The 12,225-nt window shown below is 45.9% G+C and overlaps 1 protein-coding gene across 1 annotated transcript in view; it reads right to left on the bottom strand.

Moving 5' to 3' along the window:
• Positions 1–4,259: 4,259 nt before the first annotated feature.
• LOC133608418 (uncharacterized) overlaps positions 4,260–12,225 on the bottom strand; it is a 48,447-nt gene continuing 40,481 nt past the window's right edge. Inside the window, exons 6-7 of the mRNA XM_061963634.2 lie at positions 8,321–8,346; positions 4,260–5,566 (exon numbers count right to left, since the gene is read on the bottom strand). Of these exons, the coding sequence (XP_061819618.2) occupies positions 4,714–5,566; positions 8,321–8,346 (879 nt within the window). The 3' untranslated portion in view covers positions 4,260–4,713. The remainder of the gene's footprint in view (positions 5,567–8,320; positions 8,347–12,225) is intronic.

Raw genomic sequence — 12,225 nt, 5'->3', positions numbered from 1 at the left:
AGTTCCTTAAGGCTCTGGATGCTGTGGGGCTGTCTTGGGTGACAAGACTCTGCAGCATCGCGTGGACATCGGGGGCGGTACCTCTGGATAGGCAGACCGGGGTGGTGGTTCCTCTCTTTAAGAAGGGGAACCGGAGGGTGTGTTCTAACTATCGTGGGATCACACTCCTCAGCCTTCCCGGTAAGGTCTATTCAGGTGTACTGGAGAGGAGGCTACGCCGGATAGTCGAACCTCGGATTCAGGAGGAACAGTGTGGTTTTCGTCCTGGTCGTGGAACTGTGGACCAGCTCTATACTCTGGGCAGGGTCCTTGAGGGTGCATGGGAGTTTGCCCAACCAGTCTACATGTGTTTTGTGGACTTGGAGAAGGCATTCGACCGTGTCCCTCGGGAAGTCCTGTGGGGAGTGCTCAGAGAGTATGGGGTATCGGACTGTCTGATTTTGGCGGTCCGCTCCCTGTATGATCAGTGTCAGAGCTTGGTCCGCATTGCCGGCAGTAAGTCGGACACGTTTCCAGTGAGGGTTGGACTCCGCCAAGGCTGCCCTTTGTCACCCATTCTGTTCATAACTTTTATGGACAGAATTTCTAGGCGCAGTCAAGGCGTTGAGGGGATCTGGTTTGGTGGCTGCAGGATTAGGTCTCTGCTTTTTGCAGATGATGTGGTCCTGATGGCTTCATCTGGCCAGGATCTTCAGCTCTCGCCGGATCGGTTCGCAGCCGAGTGTGAAGCGACTGGGATGAGAATCAGCACCTCCAAGTCCGAGTCCATGGTTCTCACCCGGAAAAGGGTGGAATGCCATCTTCGGGTTGGGGAGGAGATCTTGCCCCAAGTGGAGGAGTTCAAGTACCTCGGAGTCTTGTTCACGAGTGAGGGAAGAGTGGATCGTGAGATCGACAGGCGGATCGGTGCGGCGTCTTCAGTAATGCGGACGCTGTATCGATCCGTTGTGGTGAAAAAGGAGCTGAGCCGGAAGGCAAAGCTCTCGATTTACCGGTCGATCTACGTTCCCATCCTCACCTATGGTCATGAGCTTTGGGTTATGACCGAAAGGACAAGATCACGGGTACAAGCGGCCCAAATGAGTTTCCTCCGCCGGGTGGCGGGTCTCTCCCTTAGAGATAGAGTGAGAAGCTCTGTCATCCGGGGGGAGCTCAAAGTAAAGCCGCTGCTCCTCCACATGGAGAGGAGCCAGATGAGGTGGTTCGGGCATCTGGTCAGGATGCCACCCGAACGCCTCCCTAGGGAGGTGTTTAGGGCACGTCCGACCGGTAGGAGGCCACGGGGAAGACCCAGGACACGTTGGGAAGACTATGTCTCCCGGCTGGCCTGGGAACGCCTCGGGATCCCCCGGGAGGAGCTGGACGAAGTGGCTGGGGAGAGGGAAGTCTGGGCTTCCCTGCTTAGGCTGCTGCCCCCGCGACCCGACCTCGGATAAGCGGAAGAAGATGGATGGATGGATGGATGGATGGACAATTTCCCAACTCATATGGAAACGGGGTTTGTACTTCTGTGCCATTCATTATTAAATTAATTCGCATTTTGGAATTACTTTGGACCCACCAATTATACATGTAACCATTTTCCCGCTGCTACAATGTCTAATTTCACATTTATTTTGAATCCTGGGGACACCTCACACATGCTCTGGAGCAGTGTTTTTCAACCACTGTGCCGCGGCGTGAGATAGTCTGGTGTGCCGTGGGAGATGATCTAATTTCACCTATTTGGGTTAAAAATATTTTTTGCAAAGCAGTAATTATAGTCTGCAAATGATGTGTTGTTGTTGAGTGTCGGTGCTGTCTAGAGCTCGGCAGAGTAACCGTGTAATACTCTTCCATATCAGTAGGTGGCAGCCGGTAGCTAATTGCTTTGTAGATGTGGGAAACAGCGGAAGGCAGCGTACAAGTAAAAAGGTGTCTAATGCTTAAACCAAAAATAAACAAAAGGTGAGTGCCCCTAAGAAAAGGCATTGAAGCTTAGGGAAGGCTATGCAGAACAAAACTAAAACTGAACTGGCTACAAAGTCAACAAAAACGGAATGCTGGACGACAGCAAAGACTTACTGTGGAGCAAAGACGGCGTCCACAATGTACATCCCAACATGACATGACAATCAACAAAGAAGGATAAAAACAAGTGAAATATCCTTGATTGCTAAAACAAAGTACCGTATTTTCCGCACTATAAGGCGCACCTAAAAACCACAAATTTTCTCAAAAGCTGACAGTGCGCCTTATAACCCGGTGCGCTTTATATATGGATTAATATTAAGATTCATTTTCATGAAGTTTCGGTCTCGCAACTTCGGTAAACAGCCGCCATCTTTTTTCCCGGTAGAACAGGAAGCGCTTCTTCTTCTACGCAAGCAACCGCCAAGGTAAGCACCCGCCCCCATAGAACAGGAAGCGCTTCTTCTTCTACTGTAAGCAACCACCCGCCCGCGTAGAAGAAGAAAAAAGCGCGCGGATATACCGTACGTTTCATTTCCTTTGTGTGTTTACATCAGTAAAGACCACAAAATGGCTCCTACTAAGCGACAGGTATCCGGTTCATGAAAAGACGCAATCTCTCCATCCGCACACGGATTACTATTTCACAGCAACTGATATTCCTGTGAACCGCACTGTGGATACAACGGGAGCACGTACGGTGAATATTCACACCACAGGAAATGAGAAGTCATCCTTCACTGTGGTTCTAGCTTGCCATGCTAATGGCCAGAAACTTCCACCCATGGTGATATTCAAAAGGAAGACCTTGCCAAAAGAGACCTTTCCAGCCGGCGTCATCATAAAAGCTAACTCGAAGGGATGGATGAAGAAAAGATGAGCGAGTGGTTAAGGTAAGTTTAAGTTTACGCGAAGAGGCCGGGTGGCTTTTTTCACGCAGCTCCGTCCATGTTGATATACGACTCCATGCGCGCCCACATCACGCTGGTTTTTAATATATTATTAAAGTTTGACTGACCTATCTGACTGTTTTTTTGACATGACATTCCTTTAGCGCAGTTAGATGCGGCTTACAACACGGGGCGGCTTATAGGTGGACAAAGTTTTGAAATATGCCGTTCATTGAAGGCGCGGCTTATAACCCAGGGCGCCTTATGGTGCGGAAAATACGGTAGATGCGGGAAATATCGTTCAAAGGAAGACATGAAACTGCTACAGGAAAATACCAACAAAACAGGAAAAGCCACCAAAATAGGAGCGCATGACAAGAAGTAAAACACTACACACAGGAAAACAGCAAAAAAGTCCAAATAAGTCAGGGTGTGATGTGACAGGTGGTGACAGTACACCTACTTTGAGACAAGAGCTATAGTGATGCATGCTTGGTTATGCTTTAAAGTCATATCCAACAATTGTGACTTTTTACTGTCAACTGAGTTTAGGTTTTGAATGATTTGTGCTGGTGGTGTGCCTCCGCATTTTTTCAACGCAAAAAAATGTGCCTTGGCTCAAAAAAGGTTGCAAAACACTGCTCTGGAGCTCCCCTAGTGGCGAGGGACAACTAGCAAAGCTCATTATTATTGTCACAGTTGGCTCTTTCTCTCACAACTTCCAAACTATCAGGCCGGGCAATTTAGTAACACTTGAAAAACATGTACTGGACCAACCGACACTAATAAAGTTTCTTTACAGCATCAATGTCTTTACTAGTCTAAGTTCGTCAAAGCCTTATTTTTTCCGTTATTATTTGCAATCTACGTCTGCTCTGCACTTGTAGGAGATGTTCAGGCCCGGCCCTAACCAATCTGGCGCCCTAGGCAAGATTTTAGGTGGCGCCCCCCCACATCGGCAGTGAAGTGTATATACTCACAAGAAACCGAATAGCTTGGTCTTTGACCTTTTTTTTACTTAAAGAAAGCAAATTAACAATCAGAATAGTTAACAAGATAAAAAAAATATGAATAAATAAATGAATGCAAAAAATAAAAAATGAATATATGAAATACAATATTTTTTACATACATATTGCTTAATTAACATTAATGATGTGCACTTTAACAACTAGGCTTACAACTATACCTAATATATAAAGGGGTGGAAAAGTGACTATTACCTGCAGGGCAAACATTAGCTAACCAGAAGGCAATAACACCTGCTTAAAAGATCTAATACAAATGTCCCTGAGGAATGTAAGGTGGGAGTACTGTAATTACCTAACGTTACATTATTATTTTCCATAACAATTTAGCCCCCTCCACAATATTAACCCGACGTTAAAACAGAACCAGCTACTTATTGATTAGCAATTGCCGAATCATGTAACATTAGCTTAATGCTAAAAAGCCAGGTTACTATCACATTCTGTAACAGACAAATAATTTCATGTAGGCTAACGTTACCTACCTGCTACCTCTGTCTTTTTCTCGTTTCTCCTCCTCTTCTTTTCTCTTTTTTCTTCCCTGGGCACCTGACAGTTTTGGCCGTTTTGACATCTTGTGTTGATTTTTTGATGTGGTGATGTCCAAAAAGAGTCATGATACGAGAAGGGAGGGGGCGCGTAATATTGTAACAAATAATATTTCTATTATATAGGCTTTACTTTGCATTTTAATTAACGTGGGATTATTTTTTGTATTTAGAAATAATAGTACCAACTTTTTTTTTTTTTCTCCAACATTTGTGGCACTGGCGTGGCGCCCCCTGATGGACGGCGCCCTTAGCATTTGCCTATACGGCCTATGCCACGGGCCGGCCCTGGAGATGTTAATGTGCATTGTGAGTTGTCATGTGCCAAAACAAAGCAGAATGGAGTTCAAAACTTGCACCGCAGACTGAGCAGGAGTACGTTCCCCCCCCGCCGTGCGTTCTCGCGTGCGTTCTCAAGTGTGACTTTTGGGAGAAGTTTTTGCCGCAAATTGAGCACGTGAACGGTTTCTCTCCGCTGTGCGTTCTTGCGTGCGCCGTCAAAGACCCCTTCACCAGGAAGGCTTTGCCGCACACGGAGCAGGTATAAGGTTTCTCACCGGTGTGTCTTCTCATGTGCCGGATCAGTACCGAATGGTCACTGAAATGTGTGTCGCACATTGCACAGGAAAAAGGTTTCTCTCCCGTGTGTGTCCTTGTGTGTGTTGTCAGGTTTCCCTTGTATGCAAACGTTTTGCCACAAACTGAGCAGATAAACGGTTTTTCCCCAGTGTGACTTCTCATATGTCTCTTCAGGTTGCTTCTATCATAAAAGGTTTTTTCACACACAGAGCAGGTGAAATGATTCCAGCGTGTGTTGTCAGCGTGACAAGTCGCACCAGCTTTCGGGTCTTCCTCGTCAGTGTCATGGGAGCGTGGCGTTGTGTCCTCACTATCTGACAGTGGAGACAAGTCCGCTTGTGATCCTCCACCATCACCTTCTGTTGTCATGTGTTGAGTCGAGCTGCTGCTTGGAGGCTCCGCCTCTCTCTTCCCCTCACTTTCACCTCTGACCTCATCTTCTTCACTCTTCACAAGGACACCGACCACTGGGAACGCCTCCGGTCCTTCAAGATGCTCCCCTCCTTCATGTTTAATGTGCTGGACATCTGCAGCTCGTAAAAAGACAATCACATTCAAGTCACATGGTGTTCTGGCTCCAAAATTTTAGATTGAGACATAAAGTACCGTATTTTCCGCACCATAAGGCGCCCTGGGTTATAAGCCGCGCCTTCAATGAACGGCATATTTCAAAACTTTGTCCACCTATAAGCCGCCCCGTGTTATAAGCCGCATCTAACTGCGCTAAAAGGAATGTCAAAAAACCAGTCAGATAGGTCAGTCAAACTTTAATAATATATTAAAAACCAGCGTGATGTGGGCGCGCATGGAGTCGTATATCAACATGGACGGAGCTGCGTGAAAAAAGCCACCCGGCCTCTTCGCGTAAACTTAAACTTACCTTAACCACTCGCTCATCTTTTCTTCATCCATCCATCCCTTCGAGTTAGCTTTTATGATGACGCCGGCTGGAAAGGTCTCTTTTGGCAAGGTCTTCCTTTTGAATATCACCATGGGTGGAAGTTTCTGGCCATTAGCATGGCAAGCTAGAACCACAGTGAAGGATGACTTCTCATTCCCTGTGGTGCGAATATTCACCGTACGTGCCCCCGTTGTATCCACAGTGCGGTTCACAGGAATATCAAAAGTCAGTGGAACCTCGTCCATGTTGATAATGTTCTCTGGCCGGATCTTTTTTTCAGCTATCTTGTTTTTACATTATGCACGGAAAGTAGCCATCTTTTCTTGAAAGTCTTTAGGCAGTTGCTGTGAAATAGTAGTCCGTGTGCGGATGGAGAGATTGCGTCTTTTCATGAACCGGAAACCTGTCGCTTAGTAGGAGCCAGTTTGTGGTCTTTACAGATGTAAACACACAAAGGAAATGAAACGTAATATCCGCGCGCTTCTTCTTCTTCTACGGGGAGACTGATCCAATGCAGTGCAGACATTCGCGTGCCACGCTGTCACGACCCAGACGCACAGCAGTGCGCAATCATATGGGAGCCGCGTTGAGCGCACCTCCAAGCGCGTCTCGCTGCCGGCGACGGCCGGGTATATGGGCCCGACGCTCCAGCGCCATCCATTTTCAGGGCTAGTTGATTCGGCAGGTGGGTTGTTACACACTCCTTAGCGGGTTCCAACTTCCATTGCCACCGTCCTAGCTGCTGTCTATATCAACCAGGGTGAGCCCCACCCCTTTCGTGAGCGCACTGCGCGCGGAGTGACCCCTGTTACGCGCCCCCGGCAACAGGGGTGGCGGGCAGGTAAGCTGTGCGGGCGGAGCGCGCGGAGTGACCCCTGTTACGAGCCCCCGGCCACGGGGGTGGCGGGCAGGTAAGCTGCTTACCTGCTGCGCGTGACGCCGGCCGCGGCGAAGGCGGACGAGGCGGGGTGTCGGTGCGGTGGGCGCGGTGGTGACCCTGGACGTGCGTCGGGCCCTTCTCGCGGATCGCCTCAGCTACGGCTCCCGGTGGGGCCCTCTCGGGGGAAGGGGCCTCGGTCCCGGACCCCGGCGAGGCGTCCCTTCTCCGCTCCGTAAAAGTGTCCATCTCTTTTTTCTTCTTCTTCTGTTGTGGCATATGCTGCAGGTGCCTGCTCGTTTTTCGTATGTGGGTAACAACATTTAACTATGTATATATATTTACCAATTGGTTTAACTGAATCTATTTAAAATCAAATTGTTTTTTATTTCAACCACCCGACCCGACCCGCCGATAAAATCTAATTTTTTTAAATTTCATCCGCCCGATCCGCGGATAATCCGCGGACTCCGCGGTTGTGCCCGCAAACCGCGCATCTCTAATTAGCTGTTTATATTGTGGGAAAGCGGACGTGTGAACAGGCTGTCAACACGTCACTCAGGTCCGCATGGAACTGGAGGGGGCGTGGCCTCCAGCTCCGCCTGAATTTCGGGAGATTTTCGGGAGAAAATTTGTCCCGGGAGGTTTTCGGGAGAGGCGCTGAATTTCGGGAGTCTCCCGGAAAATCCGGGAGGGTTGGCAAGTATGGTTTAAGTTGTTTAAAGTCTACGTTAATCAATTCATGGTATTGTAGCTGAGGACGCGCTGCAAATGAACAAAGTTCTGCGGTGACGTCACACCACTTCCGCCTAACTAGCCCCTTCCTGTCGGCGCTCGCATTTCTGTTACTTTTTGTTGATCAATTGAATACAATGTCAAGCAATTAATACTGCGGGATACAATGAGATTCATCCATCCATCCATTTTCTACCGCTTATCCCTTTTGGGGTCGTCAGGGGTGCTGGAGCCTATCTCAGCTACAATCGGGCGGAAGGCGGTGTACACCCTGGACAAGTCGCCTCCTCATCACAGGGCCAACACAGATAGACAGACAACATTCACACACTAGGGACCATTTAGTGTTGCCAATCAACCTATCTCCAGGTGCATGTCTTTGGAGGTGGGAGGAGCCTATCCCCAGGTGCATGTCTTTGGAGGTGGGAGGGGCCTATCCCCAGGTGCATGTCTTTGGAGGTGGGAGGGGCCTATGCCCAGGTGCATGTCTTTGGAGGTGGGAGGGGCCTATCCCCAGGTGCATGTCTTTGGAGGTTGGAGGGGCCTATCTCCAGGTGCATGTCTTTGGAAGGTGGGAGGGGCCTATCCCCAGACGCATGTCTTTGGAGGTGGGAGGAAGGGAGGGAACCCACACAGAGATTATTTACGTTTATTTAGTAAATCGGCGACAGGAGAATGGCTCAATATTTCATACTTGCCAACCCTCCCGAATTTTCCGGGAGACTCCCGAATTTCAGCGCCTCTCCCGAAAACCTCCCGGGACAAATATTCTCCCGAAAATCTCCCGATTTTCAACCGGAGCTGGAGTGGGCGTGTCCTCCAGCTCCGGCATGCGGACCTGAGTGAGGACAGCCTTTTTTCACGACGGGAGGACAACAGGAAGAACAAAATCATCCAGACTAGAGATACATTGTATTATTATGTTTATCTTACCTAAAAATAAATATATTTATTAATTAAAAAAAAAGAAAAACTAAATACATTTTTACTATATTTTGCTAAAAACATCAAAATTTATTGTATTTTTATTTGTATTTTTTCTGACTCCTTATTACATCCAGGCATTAGAATTATACATTCAAATAAACAGATTTGAAATAATTAATTTTAAATGATCATAATAATTCATTTAAAATGACCATATTTAATTATTAAAATAATTGCTTGTTTATCAACAACTTTAGCATTTTATTCATTACATTTTGAAACTCTCAGAAGCCAAGTTATGTTATATTCCTTAAGATTTATTTATGCAAGTTTGAAGTATCAATTATCTAATCACAGTTTTGTTTGCATATTTTCAGGATGTAGATATATATATATATATATATATATATATATGTATATAGAAACGTGTGAACTCGTTGGGAGTTTCCTCCTCTCCCAGCTCGCTAGCCTCAATCTGAACCTTGGTATTTACCGTGATGACGGACTGGCAGTGTGTCGCGCCTCGCCAAGGAGCAGCGAGAATACCAAGAAGCGCATATGCCAGATTTTCAAAGAGAACGGCCTACGGATCACGATTGAAGCCAACAAGCAAACCGTCAACTTCCTCGACGTCACTTTCAACCTGAGAAATAACAGCTACCAACCATTCACGAAATCCAACACAACACTCCAATACGTGCACCATGACAGCAACCACCCACCCACCACCACGAAAAGAATACCTACCGGAATTAATAAAAGGCTATCGATGCTGTCATCTAGCAAAGCTGAATTTGACCAAGCAACCCCCCCGTACCAAAAAGCCCTTGATGAAAGCGGATACAATTTCACCCTCACCTATGAACCCACGCCAGGAAACCAACCAAAAAAGAACAGAAAACGAAACAACATCATCTGGTACAACCCCCCATACAGCAAAAACGTCTCAACTAATATTGGCCACAAATTCCTCAATCTGATTGACAAACACTTTCCCAAAGGCAACAGCCTAAGAAAAGTATTCAACAAGAACAACATTAAATTGAGCTACAGCTGTATGAACAATACACGACAAATCATCTCAAACCACAACAAAACAATTGCAAATGAGCCGTCGGCCCCCAGACAGAGCGACCCCAAAACCAACAAAGGCTGCAACTGCCGTAAGAAACCTGATTGCCCTCTCAACGGGGGGTGCTTACAAACATCAGTTGTCTACCAATCTAAGGTAACACGCAAGGACATTAACACATCCGACACATATGTAGGATAAACCGAGGGAGAGTTTAAAACCAGATGGAACAATCACAAGGCTTCTTTAAGGAACCAAAACCTGCGGAATACCACAGAACTCAGCAAACACATTTGGGACCTCAAAGACAATAATGTTGAATATTCAATAACATGGCAAATTCTTGCATCCAGCACACCTTACAATAGTGGTAATAAAAGATGCAACCTATGCTTGAAAGAGAAACTGTTTATTATTTACCGTCCAGACCTGTCATCCCTCAACAAGCGCAGCGAAATTGTAACAACATGCCGCCATAGACGGAAACACCTCCTAGGTAACACATGAGCCAATCACCACGCCCCTACGCCAGCCTGTACCCACCCACTCTGTGCCCTATTTAAACCATGGTATGTGAATGCTCCCATTAAAATCTCCTGATGATTGAGGGAACCCCCTCATGAAACAGGCCTGTAGAGATGAAGTAGTCTTGTGATTTTTTTCCCACACATACATATATATATATATATATATATATATATATATATATATGAAATACTTGACTTGGTGAATTCTAGCCGTCAATATACTCCTCCCCTCTTAACCACGCCCCCAACCACGCCCTGCCCCACCCCCGACCACGCCCCCACCCCCCACCTCCCGAAATCGGAGGTCTCAAGGTTGGCAAGTATGCAATATTTCTTACTCCATCCAAGGATAAGATTCGATGTTTCAAAGTTTGCTGCTATTTTTCCAATTTTTAATTTTGTGTTTCCGTACAAGCATCAATGTGGCCATTTTCACTTGATACTATTTTGCACTGGCGAGGCTTCACTTAAATAAAATGTCATTTATATCCACACTGCTCTTCTACAAACCCCGTTTCCATATGAGTTGGGAAATTGTGTTAGATGTAAATATAAACGGAATACAATGATTTGCAAATCCTTTTCAAGCCATATTCAGTTGAATATGCTACAAAGACAACATATTTGATGTTCAAACTCATAAACTTTTTTTTTTTTTTTTGCAAATAATAATTAACTTAGAATTTCATGGCTGCAATACGTGCCAAAGTAGTTGGGAAAGGGCATGTTCACCACTGTGTTACATGGCCTTTCCTTTTAACAACACTCAGTAAACGATTGGGAACTGAGGAAACTAATTGTTGAAGCTTTGAAAGTGGAATTCTTTCCCATTCTTGTTTTATGTAGAGCTTCAGTCGTTCAACAGTCTCCGCTGTCATATTTTACGCTTCATAATGCGCCACACATTTTCGATGGGAGAAAGGTCTGGACTGCAGGCGGGCCAGGAAAGTACCCGCACTCTTTTTTTTACGAAGCCACGCTGTTGTAACACGCGCTGAATGTGGCTTGGCATTGTCTTGCTGAAATAAGCAGGGGCGTCCATGAAAAAGACGGCGCTTAGATGGCAGCATATGTTGTTCCAAAACCTGTATGTACCTTTCAGCATTAATGGTGCCTTCACAGATGTGTAAGTTACCCATGCCTTGGCCACTAATACACCCCCATACCATCACACATGCTGGCTTTTGAACTTTGCGTCGATAACAGTCCGGATGGTTCGCTTCCCCTTTGGTCCGGATAACACGATGTTGAATATTTCCAAAAACAATTTGAAATGTGGACTCGTCAGACCACAGAACACTTTTCCACTTTGCATGAGTCCATCTTAGATGATCACGGGCCCAGAGAAGCCGGCGGCGTCTCTGGGTGTTGTTGATAAATGGCTTTGGCTTTGCATAGTAGAGCTTTATTGCACTTACAGATGTAGCGACCAACTGTAGTTACTGACAGTGGTTTTCTGAAGTGTTCCTGAGCCCATGTGGTGATATCCTTTAGAGATTGATGTGGGTTTTTGATACAGTGCCGTCTGAGGGATGGAAGGTCACGGTCATTCAATGTTGGTTTCCGGCCATGCCGCTTACGTGGAGTGATTTCTCCAGATTCTCTGAACCTTTTGATGATATTATGGAGCGTAGATGTTGAAATCCCTAAATGTCTTGCAATTGCACTTTGAGAAACGTCGTTCTTAAACTGTTCAACAATTTGCTCACGCATTTGTTGACAAAGTGGTGTACCTCACCCCATCCTTTCTTGTGAAAGGCTGAGCATTTTTTGGGAAGCTGTTTTTATACCCAATCATGGCACCCACCTGTTCCCAATTAGCCTGCACACCTGTGGGATGTTCCAAATAAGTCTTTGATGAGCATTCCTCAACTTTATCAGTATTTATTGCCACCTTTCCCAACTTCTTTGTCACGTGTTGCTGGCATCAAATTCTAAAGTTAATGATTATTCGCAAAAAAAAAAAAAAGTTTATGAGTTTGAACATCAAATATGTTGTCTTTGTAGCATATTCAACTGAATATGGCTTGAAAATGATTTGCAAATCATTGTATTCCGTTTATATTTACATCTAACACAATTTCCCAACTCATATGGAAACGGGGTTTGTACTTCTGTGCCGTTTATCATTAAATTAATTCGCTTTTTGGAATTACTTTGGACCCACCAATTATACATGTAACCATTTTCC

Source organism: Nerophis lumbriciformis, linkage group LG06 (genome assembly GCF_033978685.3).
Source record: "Nerophis lumbriciformis linkage group LG06, RoL_Nlum_v2.1, whole genome shotgun sequence".
Taxonomy (NCBI): Eukaryota; Metazoa; Chordata; class Actinopteri; order Syngnathiformes; family Syngnathidae; genus Nerophis; species Nerophis lumbriciformis.
The sequence above is the reverse complement of the archived record's forward strand: the minus strand, read 5'-3'. Positions and strand labels throughout refer to the sequence as shown.